General features: G+C 41.6%; 1 protein-coding gene across 2 annotated transcripts in view; it reads right to left on the bottom strand.

Annotated features, from left to right (window-relative positions):
* Nucleotides 1-5169: 5169 nt before the first annotated feature.
* LOC106573570 (tubulin polymerization-promoting protein) overlaps nt 5170-18137 on the bottom strand; it is a 38856-nt gene continuing 25888 nt past the window's right edge. For both annotated transcript variants that reach the window (XM_045697000.1, XM_045696996.1), the window contains exons 4-5: nt 10582-10735; nt 5170-7910 (exon numbers count right to left, since the gene is read on the bottom strand). In XM_045697000.1, coding sequence (XP_045552956.1) covers nt 7647-7910; nt 10582-10735 — 418 coding nt within the window. In that variant the 3' untranslated portion in view covers nt 5170-7646. The remainder of the gene's footprint in view (nt 7911-10581; nt 10736-18137) is intronic.

Here is an 18137-nt window from a genome sequence, read left to right on the forward strand (position 1 = left end):
AGACGGCTCTGAGGAGCTACAAGTCACAACTACAACAACTAGAGAGAACTGGAGGAGACTGGGAGACGGCTCTGAGGAGCTACAAGTCACAACTACAACAACTAGAGAGAACTGGAGGAGACTGGGAGACGGCTCTGAGGAGCTACAAGTCACAACTACAACAACTAGAGAGAACTGGAGGAGACTGGGAGAGACGGCTCTGAGGAGCTACAAGTCACAACTACAACAACTAGAGAGAACTGGAGGAGACTGGGAGACGGCTCTGAGGAGCTACAAGTCACAACTACAACAACTAGAGAGAACTGGAGGAGACTGGGAGACGGCTCTGAGGAGCTACAAGTCACAACAACTAGAGAGAACTGGAGGAGACTGGGAGACGGCTCTGAGGAGCTACAAGTCACAACTACAACAACTAGCAGGCCCACAACTACAATACCAGGGCCACGTTCAGTAGGTAAACGTTATAGAACATTGCAGATAGAAATGTCATGAATAGAGCCCATGTTTGTTCTGCATTTCTATCTGAACGTTCCAGAACGTTGTCCTACTGAACAAGCACCAGCACCAGATTCTCTCATCTTAGCTCTATATACACTGCTGCCAGCATTTACACTGTTCTTCTGATGCTCCGGGATTAATGTTGAGCATGTAAACTTGTCTCTAACTCTGATCTCATTTTTTACTTCTGTGTATCGTCATGCTTTTACTGTGTCCACTATCCACACCTTTACAATGTTCCTTACTGACTGTATCCACACCTTTACACTTTTCCTTACTGACTGTATCCACACCTTTACACTGTTCCTTACTGACTGTATCCACACCTTTACAATGTTCCTTACTGACTGTATCCACACCTTTACACTGTTCCTTACTGACTGTATCCACACCTTTACACTGTTCCTTACTGACTGTATCCACACCTTTACAATGTTCCTTACTGACTGTATACACACCTTTACAATGTTCCTTACTGACTGTATCCACACCTTTACACTGTTCCTTACTGACTGTATCCACACCTTTACAATGTTCCTTACTGACTGTATCCACACCTTTACAATGTTCCTTACTGACTGTATCCACACCTTTACAATGTTCCTTACTGACTGTATCCACACCTTTACACTGTTCCTTACTGACTGTATCCACACCTTTACAATGTTCCTTACTGACTGTATCCACACCTTTACAATGTTCCTTACTGACTGTATCCACACCTTTACACTTTTCCTTACTGACTGTATCCACACCTTTACAGTGCACATTGAATCTCAATATTTATGACTCTAGACATGTTGAAATGATAAAGTATTTATTGTGTTTAAGCTGTTTCTGCCTCTGTGTTTATGGAAACTGAAGTGGGGAAATGGCTTCTTCACTAAACACAATGCTGCTTGAGGTCAGTTCTAGCAAGTAAAGCCTGTCTTGGTAGAACATATTGTGGGGATAATATATTATTTTAACATATTTATGAGGAGAGAACAGGCATGGTGTTCATCACAAATGGCACCCTATTCCCTATGTAGTTGGGATAAAACAATTTCTTTCCAGAATCAGTGGCTAGATGAGGCCTCCCCCAGCCAGATCTGTAGCCTGGTTTTGAGGTCCGTTTTCTTCTCTCCATCTGCTTATCACGGCCGTGGTGGAATGGATGTTTCTAGATTACATCTGCACCGTGGCCTTATTTCTGCCTCAGGGTTCAAACACACATACACTTAAACAAGCTCCGTATGAATGTAGCTTGTCAGTCATACTGGCATGGGGATCTTGAATTGTGGTTATTGTGCCCTTTATGGTCCTGAACTTCTGGCAAGGAAAAAAAACTAATAATAATACAAAATGTAAGGAAGGATTCTGTCCAGATGGGATGTAGTAACATACAACCGATCCTCTCAATAAGTCATCAGATCAAAAGAGGAGGCAACTGATCCTCTCAATAAGTAATCAGATCAGTAGAGGAGACAACTGATCCTCTCAATAAGTCATCAGATCAAAAGAGGAGGCAACTGATCCTCTCAATAAGTAATCAGATCAGTAGAGGAGACAACCGATCCTCTCAATAAGTCATCAGATCAAAAGAGGAGGCAACTGATCCTCTCAATAAGTCATCAGATCAGTAGGAGACAACTGATCCTCTCAATAAGTAATCAGATCAGTAGGAGACAACTGATCCTCTTAATAAGTAATCAGATCAGTAGAGGAGACAACTGATCCTCTCAATAAGTAATCAGATCAGTAGGAGACAACTGATCCTCTCAATAAGTCATCAGATCAGTAGGAGGTAACTGATCCTCTCAATAAGTAATCAGATCAAAAGAGGAGGCAACTGATCCTCTCAATAAGTAATCAGATCAGTAGGAGACAACTGATCCTCTCAATAAGTAATCAGATCAGAAGAGGAGGCAACTGATCCTCTCAATAAGTCATCAGATCAGTAGGAGACAACTGATCCTCTCAATAAGTCATCAGATCAGTAGGAGACAACTGATCCTCTTAATAAGTAATCAGATCAGTAGAGGAGACAACTGATCCTCTCAATAAGTAATCAGATCAGTAGGAGACAACTGATCCTCTCAATAAGTCATCAGATCAGTAGGAGGTAACTGATCCTCTCAATAAGTCATCAGATCAGTAGGAGACAACTGATCCTCTCAATAAGTAATCAGATCAGTAGGAGACAACTGATCCTCTCAATAAGTAATCAGATCAAAAGAGGAGACAACTGATCCTCTCAATAAGTAATCAGATCAAAAGAGGAGGCAACTGATCCTCTCAATAAGTCATCAGATCAGTAGGAGACAACTGATCCTCTTAATAAGTAATCAGATCAGTAGAGGAGACAACTGATCCTCTCAATAAGTCATCAGATCAGTAGAGGAGACAACTGATCCTCTCAATAAGTAATCAGATCAGTAGGAGACAACTGATCCTCTCAATAAGTAATCAGATCAGTAGGAGACAACTGATCCTCTCAATAAGTCATCAGATCAGTAGGAGACAACTGATCCTCTCAATAAGTCATCAGATCAGTAGAGGAGACAACTGATCCTCTCAATAAGTAATCAGATCAGTAGGAGACAACTGATCCTCAATAAGTAATCAGATTAGTAGGAGACAACTGATCCTCTCAATAAGTAATCAGATCAGTAGAGACAACTGATCCTCTCAATAAGTAATCAGATCAGTAGGAGACAACTGATCCTCTCAATAAGTCATCAGATCAGTAGGAGGTAACTGATCCTCTCAATAACTAATCAGATCAAAAGAGGAGGCAACTGATCCTCTCAATAAGTAATCAGATCAGTAGGAGACAACTGATCCTCTCAATAAGTCATCAGATCAGTAGGAGACAACTGATCCTCTCAATAAGTAATCAGATCAGTAGGAGACAACTGATCCTCTCAATAAGTAATCAGATCAGTAGGAGACAACTGATCCTCTCAATAAGTAATCAGATCAGTAGGAGACAACTGATCCTCTCAATAAGTAATCAGATCAGTAGGAGACAACTGATCCCCTCAATAAGTAATCAGATCAGTAGAGGAGACAACTGATCCTCTCAATAAGTAATCAGATCAGTAGGAGACAACTGATCCTCTCAATAAGTAATCAGATCAGTAGAGGAGACAACTGTTCCTCTCAATAAGTAATCAGATCAGTAGGAGACAACTGATCCTCTCAATAAGTAATCAGATCAGTAGAGGAGACAACTGTTCCTCTCAATAAGTAATCAGATCAGTAGGAGACAACTGATCCTCTCAATAAGTAATCAGATCAGTAGAGGAGACAACTGATCCTCTCAATAAGTAATCAGATCAGTAGGAGACAACTGATCCTCTCAATAAGTAATCAGATCAGTAGAGGAGACAACTGTTCCTCTCAATAAGTAATCAGATCAGTAGGAGACAACTGATCCTCTCAATAAGTAATCAGATCAGTAGGAGGCAACTGATCCTCTCAATAAGTAATCAGATCAGTAGGAGACAACTGATCCTCTCAATAAGTAATCAGATCAGTAGGAGACAACTGATCCTCTCAATAAGTAATCAGATCAGTAGGAGACAACTGATCCTCTCAATAAGTAATCAGATCAGTAGGAGACAACTGATCCTCTCAATAAGTAATCAGATCAGTAGGAGGCAACTGATCCTCTCAATAAGTAATCAGATCAGTAGGAGACAACTGTTCCTCTCAATAAGTAATCAGATCAGTAGAGGAGACAACTGATCCTCTCAATAAGTAATCAGATCAGTAGAGGAGACAACTGTTCCTCTCAATAAGTAATCAGATCAGTAGAGGAAATTAGAAACACCAATGATTCTTCAGGATGGGGAGTTTTTATTTTCAACAATGCTACAAATCATGAACACACAGGTCTCGAGAACAATAACCAAAACACAAAGCATGCACCAGGTCACAATAATAGTACATGAACAAGTTATTTTTTTGAAAAAATAAAACAGTATTGCTTCTCCACATGAAAAGGTGCACAGTATTTGGCATTAAGAACACAAGACAAATCGCACTAAAGCGACTACGATTCCACAAGTTAACAGGTGTTGATCTCAATCAATGCATGAGTCTTATTGGTCAGCAGAGGCTAAGGTAGGGTGGCCAGTACGAAAGCAACAGTATGTCATTATGCTGGAAAAATACATGTCCTACAAAAGTCTACTTCTTTGTTCATCCCCTTCTCCTCATACAGTATGCCCATCAAATATTACAGTACTATATTACCCTGCCTTTTGTATTCCGTTGAAAGTGTGCCGTAGAAAGTGTCAGGATAACAGTGTTTCAACTAAAATAGTTTCTCTAAAACTTCTTCAAAGACAAGAGTTCAAGGGTCACAAACAATACTGATGAAGTCACTAGTCATATGTACCTAACTGTAGTATCTATGGCAGTCGTCTTTTTCATTTAGAATGGAAAACCTTCTAGTTTGATATGCATCCATTTGACACAATGCCTTTTGCTGGCATTTGATTTTGTAGCCTGGTGGAACCAGTCTGATCGCTAGCTCATCATTCTATTTCATAGTGAACGTAGTGATCAGGCTGGTTCATCATTCTATTTCATGGTTCTATTTCATAGTGAACGCAGCGATCAGGCTGGTTCATCATTCTATTTCATGGTTCTATTTCACAGTGAACGTAGTGATCAGGCTGGTTCATCATTCTATTTCATAGTGAACGTAGTGATCAGGCTGGTTCATCATTCTATTTCATAGTGAACGTAGTGATCAGGCTGGTTCATCATTCTATTTCATGGTTCTATTTCATAGTGAACGCAGAGATCAGGCTGGTTCATCATTCTATTTCATGGTTCTATTTCATAGTGAACGTAGTGATCAGGCTGGTTCATCATTCTATTTCATAGTGAACGTAGTGATCAGGCTGGTTCATCATTCTATTTCATGGTTCTATTTCATAGTGAACGTAGTGATCAGGCTGGTTCATCATTCTATTTCATAGTGAACGTAGTGATCAGGCTGGTTCATCATTCTATTTCATGGTTCTATTTCATAGTGAACGCAGCGATCAGGCTGGTTCATCATTCTATTTCATGGTTCTATTTCATAGTGAACGTAGTGATCAGGCTGGTTCATCATTCTATTTCATAGTGAACGTAGTGATCAGGCTGGTTCATCATTCCATTTCATGGTTCTATTTCATAGTGAACGCAGCGAACAGGCTGGTTCATCATTCTATTTCATGGTTCTATTTCATAGTGAAAGCAGCGATCAGGCTGGTTCATCATTCTATTTCATGGTTCTATTTCATAGTGAACGTAGTGATCAGGCTGGTTCATCATTCTATTTCATGGTTCTATTTCATAGTGAACGCAGCGAACAGGCTGGTTCATCATTCTATTTCATGGTTCTATTTCATAGTGAACGCGTGGCGATCAGGCTGGTTCATCATTCTATTTCATAGTGAAAGCAGCGATCAGGCTGGTTCCACCAAGCTATAGATTTTTCTACGGTCAATGATAATATTACCTGATAATGTCAGCCAACTCCTTGGCCACAAACGTCCCCTTTGATATTCTTAGTCTATACATAGTAATTTACAGGATCTCTATGGTCTCTGTACACTCACAATTTAACCACAACTTGGTCCTCTTGTCAAAGTGAAGTTGTTTTAGTTTTAATTCCATTGGTCTGACTACTCTGACAGAACGTAGCAGCAGAGCAAGTCACTATAACTGAGTCACTAACACAGCAGTTAAAATGAGACATCTGAAATATGTTGTCTGTTTCCTATTGTTAATGGTAAAGTAGTAGCATTCCATTACTTCATGCATAAGATACAGCAAGACAAGAAAAACAGAAACGCAGTCAGTGTCTTAAATGAAGCCATGCGGCCACATGTTTAGAAATATACACACTCTTACCACCAATATATTACAACTATAGAAATCTGATGGCAATATCATATCAGTTAAATATTGAAAAATACAAACCTGAACAACCCAGCTCACCTCTTAGTTTCAGAGCTCCAGCTAATACAGCCCACATAGTGTGAACAAACTATGGAGCGTTATCAAACCGGGGTGTGATTTAGATGAATGATTACAGATAATCATTTCAGGGTCATTTACCTATTATCTTATTTAATATGTTGGGTGTAAATAATTGATGAGGGTTTCAGAATGAACCACACAAGACGTGTCCTTAGGATATCAAATCATTCTAGCATTGTTCTTCTCCTTGTGTTGTAAATACATAAGGTACAGTACCGATATAACTTCACAGAACGTTTCTAAAAGCAAGATTCACAAGAAAGGGAAGTTAAGACTCATAGATAACAAACTTCATATCTGACAGTAGAATGAACAAAAATAAAATGTCATCATTCATATGATATACGTAGCTAAAGACAGGAAGACACAGAACTTCTACATATCCTGTTGAAGGTTTAGTTATTTTAAGAACAATTGAAGGCAAACTATGTAGTCGTCAATATGTGTAAACTATGATGAAGTATAAAGGAGGACAGACAGTCAGTAGATGAAGACTCATACAGCAGACTTCATTGACCAGCGGAAAGACAGAACGTTGATATTGAAGATGGTTTGATCAATATAACAACCTACCAGTATATCTACTTCACCAGTTTATGCCAATAAACATTCAATTAACTAAAAAGTATGAAATTAAGGATGTATTTCTTCAACTAAAAATGGGAAAAGAAGCTATGGCCTATCTAAAGCAAAGTGCAATCTTGTTAAATAATTTGGCGAACCCTTTCTTCCCTGTTATTTGTTTTTCTTGGCATGGTGTTATTCATAGTGCTTATAATACATATGTGAAGGCCCTATCATAATAAAGAGGTTTCAAAATATACAGAGCAAAACAGTTGGTTTCCCTTGTTGGTTGGTGGGCTCATTTTAACATTTGGCAGTAACTTGCTATCTGTTAGGAATGTACCAGCTGTAAAAATTGATGTAAACAGTTTTCCAGTTCTCACACATAACAAAAAAGAGAGGAACTCAAAACATCCCACTCGCAAAAGAAAACAAGATGGGTGAGAAAATATGAAATCCTATCTTTTTGTTGTGCTTTCATGGAGTTCTTTCTTTATAAAATTATTATCCTAGTAGTTGGTCTTATGTTTCTGTTTGTTTCTTTCTTTCTACTTTCCTCACACTGGTTTGGCTCCAGGGGGCCCGGCTCTAGGGGGCCCAGCTCCAGGGGGCCCAGCTCCAGGGGGCCCGGTGGGCTTGGTGACTTTCTTCTCGTACGACCCGAGGTGTTTGTATCCTGCGACGTACCCCGATGTGTCCACCATGTCCACGCGACCTGCCTTCCCCTTCCCACGGCCACTCTCGTCAAAACGCTCCTTGTGTGACCCAGTGAACTTGGTCGTGTCCGTCAGACGAGACACGGTCGGAGAAGCCACCGCTCTCTGTGGACAGAAAGAAATTTGAGTTTGTTCTAAGAATACATCCCAAATAGCACCTTATGCACTACCCTATGGACTCTGGTCAAAAGTAGTGCACTACCCGATGGGCCCTGGTCAAAAGTAGTGCACTATAAAGGGATTAGGGTGCCATTTGGAACGTAACCCTGAGTCATACCCAGCAGTTGTTTCTATATACACATCACAGTGGTCACGAGCATCCTGTCCAGGGGCTGTACTGGTACATCAAGATGCCTCATGCTATAGGAACCCTATGGGACGTTCTGGCTTGGACAAGGTTTACTTACATTGGTCTGTAGCATACAGTGCATTCGGAAATTATTCAGACCCCTTGACTTTTTCCACATTTTGTTACGTTACAGGCTTATTACAAAATGGATAAAAACATGTTTTTCCCTCATCAACCTACACACAATACCCCATAATGACAAAGCAAAAACAGATTTTTGAAATATCACATTTACATAAGTGTTCAGACCCTCAGTACTTTGTTGAAGCACCTTTGGTAGTGATTACAGCCTCAAGTCTTCTCTGTATGACGCTACAAGCTTGGCATACCTGTATTTGGGGAGTTTCTCCCATTCTTCTCTGCAGATCTTCTCAAGCTCTGTCAGGTTGGATGGGGAGCGTTGCTGCACAGCTATTTTCAGGTCTTTCCAGAGATGTTCGATCGGGTTCAAGTCCGGGCTCTGGCTGGGCATTCAGAGACTTGTCCTGAAGCCACTCCTGCGTTGTCTTGGCTGTGTGCTTAGGGTCGTTGTCCTGTTGGAAGGTGAACATTCGCCCCAGTCTGAGGTCCTGAGTGCTCTGGAGCAGGTTTTCATCAAGGATCTCTCTGTACATCTTTCCCTCGATCCTGACTAGTCTCTCGCTGACAAACCACAGCAAGATGCTGCCACCACCATGCTTCACTGTAGGGATGGTGGCAGGTTTCCTCCTGATGCGTCGCTTGGCATTCAGGCCAAAGAGTTCAATGTTGGTTTCATCAGAACAGAGAATCTTGTTTCTCATGGCCAGTCCTTTAGGTGCCTTTGGCAAACTCCAAGCAGGCTGTCGTACCTTTTACTGAGGAGTGCTTCCGTCTGACCACTCTACAATAAAGGCCTGATTGGTGGAGTGCTGCAGAGATGGTTGTCCTTCTGGAAGTTCTCCCATCTCCACAGAGGAACTCTGGAGCTCTGTCAGAGTGACCATCGGGTTCTTGGTCACCTCCTGACCAAGGCCCTTCTCCCCTGATTGCTCAGTTTGGCTGGGCGTCTAGTTCTAGGAGTCTTGGGGGTTCCAAACAGCTTCCATTTAAGAATGATAAAGGTCACTGTGTTCTTGGGGAAATTCAATGCTGCAGAAATGTTTTGGTACCCTTCTCCAGATCTGTGCTTCGACACAATCCTGTCTCTGAGCTATACGGACAATTCCTTTGACCTCATGGCTTGAATTTTGCTCTGACATGCACTGTCAACTGTGGGATCTTATATAGACAGGTGTGTGCCTTTCCAAATCATGTCCAATCAATAGAATTTACCACAGATGGACTCCAATCAAGTTGTAGAAACAGGGTCTGAATACTTATGTAAATAATTATATATATATATATATATACATACACATACATACATACATACATACATACATACATACATACACATACATACATACATACACACACACACACACACACACACACACACACACACACACACACACACACACACACACACACACACACACACACACACACACACACACACACACACACACATTTGCAAACATTTCTAAAAACCTGTTTTTTGCTTTGTCATTATGGGGTATTGTGAGTAGATTGAGTATTTTATTTTATTTTGATACATTTTAGAATAAGTGTAACGTAACGAAATGTGGAAAAAGTCAAGGGTCTGAATACTTTCCGAATGCACTGTATCTGTGTCTGTATACGTGTATTTATCCTTAATGTACTGTGTCTGTATACGTGTATTTATTCATAATGTACTGTGTCTGTATACGTGTATTTATTCACAATGTACTGTGTCTGTATACGTGTATTTATTCACAATGTACTGTGTCTGTATACGTGTATTTATTCACAATGTACTGTGTCTGTATACGTGTATTTATTCACAATGTAGTGTCTGTATACGTGTATTTATTCATAATGTACTGTGTCTGTATACGTGTATTTATTCATAATGTACTGTGTCTGTGTATTTATTCATAATGTAGTGTGTCTGTGTATTTATTCATAATGTACTGTATCTGTGTATTTATTCATAATATACTGTGTCTGTGTATTTATTCATAATGTAGTGTGTCTGTGGATTTATTCATAATGTACTGTGTCTGTGTATTTATTCATAATGTAGTGTGTCTGTGTATTTATTCATAATGTACTGTGTCTGTGTATTTATTCATAATGTACTGTATCTGTGTATTTATTCATAATGTACTGTGTCTGTGTATTTATTCATAATGTACTGTGTCTGTGTATTTATTCATAATGTACTGTGTGTGTATTTATTCATAATGTACTGTGTCTGTGTATTTATTCATAATGTACTGTATCTGTGTATTTATTCAGAATGTACTGTATCTGTGTATTTATTCATATCTGTTGTAGCGTCAGTACTATTGGGTGTCATTTCCTGCTGCTTTGGGACCTTACTGTGACTCCTTTAATGACCGGTTTCTTCCCCTCAATCATCCTGAAGACCTCCCCCTCCGCCTCCTCTCCCGTTTTCTCCTTGAATCTCTTGCTGGCCAGCTCTCCCACCGCTGCCTTGAACTCGTCAAACGTGATGGTGCGACAGGATTTCTTCCTGAAATGTAGAAACAACCAACCAGCCACTTAGAAATGTCAAAACTACAGATGTCACAGAGTGAAGAGTCTGTGGAACTCAGTGAGAGAATTCTGCTGCTGTTGACCTCTGTCTCCATGTTACATCATAAACATGGGGATGTCTGTCCCAAATCACACCCTTTTCCCTATTGAGTACCCTGGTCAAAAGTAGTGCACTATAAAAGGGAATAGGGTGCCATTCAAGACATGATTTGGCTTGTCATTTTAATGCCCCTCATCAGTTTGAGAGCGTCAAAGGAGAATCGACCACACTGTATACAAAGCCATGAGATAACATCAACATGTCAGCTGTCTGATGGCCCTGCTGTGTGATAACATCAACATGTCAGCTATCTGATGGCCCTGCTGTGTGATAACATCAACATGTCAGCTATCTGATGGCTCTGCTGTGTGATAACATCAACATGTCAGCTATCTGATGGCCCTGCTGTGTGATAACATCAACATGTCAGCTATCTGATGGCCCTGCTGTGTGATAACATCAACATGTCAGCTATCTGATGGCCCTGCTGTGTGATAACATCAACATGTCAGCTGTCTGATGGCCCTGCTGTGTGATAACATCAACATGTCAGCTATCTGATGGCTCTGCTGTGTGATAACATCAACATGTCAGCTATCTGATGGCCCTGCTGTGTGATAACATCAACATGTCAGCTATCTGATGGCCCTGCTGTGTGATAACATCAACATGTCAGCTATCTGATGGCCCTGCTGTGTGATAACATCAACATGTCAGCTATCTGATGGCCCTGCTGTGTGATAACATCAACATGTCAGCTATCTGATGGCCCTGCTGTGTGATAACATCAACATGTCAGCTATCTGATGGCCCTGCTGTGTGATAACATCAACATGTCAGCTATCTGATGGCCCTGCTGTGTGATAACATCAACATGTCAGCTATCTGATGGCCCTGCTGTGTGATAACATCAACATGTCAGCTATCTGATGGCCCTGCTGTGTGATAACATCAACATGTCAGCTATCTGATGGCCCTGCTGTGTGATAACATCAACATGTCAGCTATCTGATGGCCCTGCTGTGTGATAACATCAACATGTCAGCTATCTGATGGCCCTGCTGTGTGATAACATCAACATGTCAGCTATCTGATGGCCCTGCTGTGTGATAACATCAACATGTCAGCTATCTGATGGCCCTGCTGTGTGATAACATCAACATGTCAGCTATCTGATGGCCCTGCTGTGTGATAACATCAACATGTCAGCTATCTGATGGCCCTGCTGTGTGATAACATCAACATGTCAGCTATCTGATGGCCCTGCTGTGTGATAACATCAACATGTCAGCTATCTGATGGCCCTGCTGTGTGATAACATCAACATGTCAGCTATCTGATGGCCCTGCTGTGTGATAACATCAACATGTCAGCTATCTGATGGCCCTGCTGTGTGATAACATCAACATGTCAGCTATCTGATGGCTCTGCTGTGTGATAACATCAACATGTCAGCTATCTGATGGCCCTGCTGTGTGATAACATCAACATGTCAGCTATCTGATGGCCCTGCTGTGTGATAACATCAACATGTCAGCTATCTGATGGCCCTGCTGTGTGATAACATCAACATGTCAGCTGTCTGATGGCCCTGCTGTGTGATAACATCAACATGTCAGCTATCTGATGGCCCTGCTGTGTGATAACATCAACATGTCAGCTATCTGATGGCCCTGCTGTGTGATAACATCAACATGTCAGCTATCTGATGGCCCTGCTGTGTGATAACATCAACATGTCAGCTATCTGATGGCCCTGCTGTGTGATAACATCAACATGTCAGCTATCTGATGGCTCTGCTGTGTGATAACATCAACATGTCAGCTGTCTGATGGCCCTGCTGTGTGATAACATCAACATGTCAGCTATCTGATGGCCCTGCTGTGTGATAACATCAACATGTCAGCTATCTGATGGCTCTGCTGTGTGATAACATCAACATGTCAGCTGTCTGATGGCCCTGCTGTGTGATAACATCAACATGTCAGCTATCTGATGGCCCTGCTGTGTGATAACATCAACATGTCAGCTATCTGATGGCCCTGCTGTGTGATAACATCAACATGTCAGCTATCTGATGGCCCTGCTGTGTGATAACATCAACATGTCAGCTGTCTGATGGCCCTGCTGTGTGATAACATCAACATGTCAGCTATCTGATGGCCCTGCTGTGTGATAACATCAACATGTCAGCTATCTGATGGCCCTGCTGTGTGATAACATCAACATGTCAGCTATCTGATGGCCCTGCTGTGTGCACAGCTGCGTGATGGTGTGCTCTACAGACAGACAGGGAGAAGCATCTTAGGCACTGCCTGGACAGAGACAGACGATGTGTTTATGTGTGAAAGTGAACTTCTCGGCTACAGAGTTTTTTGATTTTCTGGTGTTCCATGTTCTGCTTTCTACTAGGGCTGCGTCCCAAATGGCACCCTCAAATGGCACCCTCAAATAGGTCCCTATTCCCTAAAGGATGCACTACTTTCAACCAGGGTCCATTTGGTACACAGCCTAGTAGTCATCAACATGATGTCAGGTGTTATTATAGCTCAACCAATCACATCCTCCCCTCCAAGGGGCCATGCGTACGGCTGTTTAAACGGACTATACACCATTCTGCTTCTCCGTTCAGACGTCGTCGTGCATAGTAACACAAATACAAACAACCATTGCTGTGGTGATAAATCTGCTAAACAAAAGGCTATAAAGCCAAACAGTCTCCCCGGGTAACCTGCTGTCATAGCAGCAAGCCACAGTAAACAGGCGTGTTAGGGGTTTATTATTCATTTGACTCCTTCAGTGAGTGATTTTGTTTGGGCGATCCGTCAGTGTTGAACAGTTGAGAGCTCCATTCCTCCGTGCCTGTTCCATGCTGTCTAATGTCAGATGGGACACAGGACTTCCAGCTGGGACGTTGTGTCTGAGGAGAGGAGGAGGACGGCTCTGTGTCTTCTGGAAACCAATTAAAAAGCGTGCTAAGGAATCAGACATATCACACAGCATGTACCAAGCGTAGGAGTGCTGATTTAGGATCAGTTTTGCCTTTTAGATCGCAATAAATTATTTTTTTATTTATTTTACCTTTCTTTAACCAGGAACAAGTTCTCATTTACAACTGCGACCTGGCCAAGATAAAGCAAAGCAGTGCGACACAAACAACAACACAGAGTTACACATGGAATAAACAAACATACAGTCATTAACACAATAGAAAAAGTCTATATACAGTGAGTGCAAAAGAGGTAAGATAAGGGAGGTAAGGCAATAAATAAGCCATAGTGGCGAAATAATTACAATATAGCAATTAAACACTGGAGTGATAGATGTGCAGAAGATGAATGTGCAAGTAGAGATACTGGGGTGCAAAGGAGCAAAATAAATAAATAACAGTATGGGGATGAGGTAGTTGGATGCGCTATTTACAGATGGGCTATGTACAGGAGAGGTGATCTGTGAGCTGCTCTGACAAATAAGGACAGTAGGGGACCTGATCCTAGATCAGCACTCCTACACTGAGAAGCTTGACACATACAGCGCTGGGTCTGTGGTGGGGGCTGGTTGGGACAAATCATTCAACTGACAATTGAGTGGCTAGCTGATTGGTAAGCTTTTCGGTTCTAGACTGTGCGGATATAGTTTTTATACCGTGTTAAAGATGGGATGGGACTTAATTTTTTACTTTCTTATGTTTTTACTGGAGATTATTATTTTTTTTAAATAAAATATCTATCCAGCTGCCTGGCTCACCACAGTAAGGTTGGGGTTGGGGTAGGCAGTAGACACCATAGTGCTGAACTACAGCTAGTCCAGCCTGGTCTCATAGACTAGACCTAACATAGTAAAGTAAATCCGTGACACTCAAATGAGTATGATATGTTGTTTGGTATGGTTACATAAGACAGATGATTACTTAAGGCAAAAATGAAAGTAGGGTGGTTTGGTCGGGGTAGATGGGTGGGTGTATAACGCGAACATCTAGTAACCCAAAGGTTGTGAGTTCGAATCTCATCACCAACAACTTCAGCATTTTAGCAACTTTTCAATTACTTACTACTTTTTTTGCTACTTTGCAACTACTTAGCATGTTAGTTAATCCTTCCCCTAACCTTAATCCTTTAACCTAACTTTAACCCTAACCCTAGCCTAGCTAACGTTAGCCAGCTAGCTAACGTTAGCCACCTATCTAGAATTCGTAGCATATCCTACGTTTTGCAAATTCGGTAACATATTGTACACTTTGCACATTCGTAACATATAATACAAATTGTAATTCGTAACATACATTACATGGTCAAAAGTATGTGGACACCCCTTCAAATTAGTGGATTCGGATATTTCAGCCACACCCGTTGCAGACAAGTGTATAAAATCAAGCACACAGCCATGCAATCTCCATATACAAACATTGGCAGTAGAATGGCCCATACTGAAGAGCTCAGTGACATTCAACATGGAACCGTCATAGGATGCCACCTTTCCAACAAATCAGTTCAAATCTAATTTCTGCACTGCTAGAGCTGCAACTGTAAGTGCTGTTATTGTGAAGTGGAAACGTCTAGGAGCAGCAACGGCTCAGCTGTGAAGTGGTAGGCCACACAAGGTCGAAGAACGGGACCGCGGAAGTGCGTAGAGCGTAAAAATCATCGGTTGCGAGTAGGGTTGCAAAGGGTCGGAAAATATCCGGAAATTTTACATGGGAAGTCAAGCCCAGGAATTTTGGGAATTTTGCTTAAATTCATCAAAAAAGTTAGCTTATAACAGTGAACCTTTTTTGTGGGATACACATAAGGCAATTCTAGGTCTTGTGGCATATTTTGGTTAAACTATATGTAATTCAATGTAATTGCAACCCTCTGCATGCACAGTGCACTATTCCATCACATGTGCAGTGCATTCTTCCATCACATGTACAGCTGATTCTCAAGATCTGCACACTAATGAGATGCTATTGAGTCCACACTACTACACTGGCTGAGCCAAGGACTACATGCTTTCTGGTAAGTTTTGATTACAATACTGGGTGGGGTGAATATATTTTATATGACATACATGATTTTTTGTTAACTAGTAAATAGTAGCCTACAGCAAAGTGTGTTTAAATAATTTCTAACTTGTTAACAACTTCTGCTAGTTAGTTTTTGCTACCATGTGGGTTTTAGCTTGCTAACCGAGGATTGTTAATTCACCTGTTTCCATAAACATTTATCTTACAAAGGAGTTGTTTAATCTAAATGTTAACTATATATCTGTACATGGAATTGTATTCTTTATTTTTTTTTTACAGGGAAATGCCACATCTGATGTGTGGAGACATTTCACTGCAGCTAATGTAGAAGGAAAAGCTGTGTACATTTGCAAATACTGTGCCAAATCATATGGGAAGAAGGCAACAAAGATGCAGAATCATCTGGCCAAGTGCATAAAGTTCCCTCAGCGCTCACAACAAGCAACCTCTGACAAAAGTCCCTCTACTTCTATTTGAGCAGAAAATGATGAATCAGACACCTTATCGATAGCAACAGCTCATGGTCCTCCTGGAATCAGAAGTTTTGTTGACTCAATGGAGGAACGTAGTCAGAGAAATGCTGATGAATGTCTTGCTCGTGCTGTGTATGCAACTGGTTCACCTCTGATGCTCACAGGCAATGTGTATTGGAAGAGATTTCTGAATGTTCTTCTCCCAGCATACACCCCTCCAACCAGACATGCTTTATCTACTCATTTGATGGATGCAGAGTTCAACAGAGTTCAAGTGAAGGTCAAGCAAATCATAGAGAAAGCAGACTGTATTGCAGTCATCTCTGATGGGTGGTCAAATGTTCGTGGGCAAGGAATAATTAACTACATCATCTCCACCATTCAACCAGTATTCTACAAGAGCACAGACACAAGGAACAATAGACACACCAGTCTCTACACTGCAGATGAGCTGAAGGCAGTCATCAATGACCTTGAACCACAGAAGGTATTTGCACTGGTGACAGACAATAGTGCGAAATATGAAGGCTGCTTGGTCTAAAGTGGAGGAGTCCTACCCTCACATCACACCCATTGGCTGTGCTGCTCATGAATTGAATCTGCTCCTCAAGGACATCATGGCACTGAAAACAATGGATACACTCTACAAGAGAGCCAAGGAAATGGTTAGGTATGTGAAGGGTCATCAAGTTATAGCAGAAATCAACCTCACCAAGCAAAATGAGAAGAATAAGAGCACCACATTGAAGCTGCCCAGCAACACCCGTTGGGATGGTGTTGTCATCATGTTTGACAGTCTCCAGGAGGGGAAGGAGTCTCTCCAAGAAAAGGCCATATCACAGTCTGCCGATATGGACAGCCCCATCAAGAGGATCCTCCTGGATGATGTATTTTGGGAGAGAGTGGTAAGCAGCCGGAAACTCCTGAAACCTATAGCAGTAGCCATTGCACGGATTGAGGGAGACAATGCCATCCTGTCTGATGTTCAGACTCTGCTTGCAGATGTAAGAGTAGAAATCCATACTGCCCTGCCCACTTCACTGTTGCTCCAAGCAGAGGAAACTGCAGTTCTGAAATACATCAAAAAGTGTGAAGACTTCTGCCTGAAGTCCATACACGCCGCAGCATATATGTTGGACCCCAAGTATGCTGGCAAGAGCATCCTGTCTTGCCACCTTGGCCTGGATGAGGGCAAGGTTCTTGGTAGTCTGGCGAAGTACACTTCCAAGCAAGGGCTTTAGGATGGAGATGCAATATGGCAGTCGTGCCAACATATCTCATCAGCCACCTGGTGGAAGGGACTTTGTGGATCTGAGGCTCTTTCCCCTGATGCCTCCATCATCCTCCAAATCCCACCAACATCAGCCGCCTCAGAGCGCAACTGGTCCTTGTTTGGGAACACACACACACCAAAGCACGCAACAGGCTGACCATTACAAGGGTTGTAAAATTGGTGGCCATCCGGGCAAATGTGAGGCTTTTTGAGCCTGACAACGAGCCATCCTCAACAAGGTTGGAAAGTGACAGTGAAGATGAGGCTGATGTTCAAGAGGTGGATGTTGAGGAGGTCCAGGGAAAAGACATGGAAGCCTGAGAGGAAGACAACCAATGCTTTAGTTTCTAGACTATCATTTTACAGATGTATGTTGAAAATGTTTTTGGGAGATGCGATGGATCATTGGGGATCATTCAATATTCCCTTTCTTTTTTGTTCAGTGAAATCATCCATGTGAAGAGTCAACTCATTTAATTAAAGTTTAATTCATAACTAAATTCTATATATTTTTTCAATTGGAAGGATTTAATCATTTGCAATTATGTCTACTTATGATACAGTAAAAGGTTTATGTTTCTGTCTCCA

Source organism: Salmo salar, chromosome ssa02, assembly GCF_905237065.1.
Source record: "Salmo salar chromosome ssa02, Ssal_v3.1, whole genome shotgun sequence".
In the NCBI taxonomy this organism is placed as follows: Eukaryota; Metazoa; Chordata; class Actinopteri; order Salmoniformes; family Salmonidae; genus Salmo; species Salmo salar.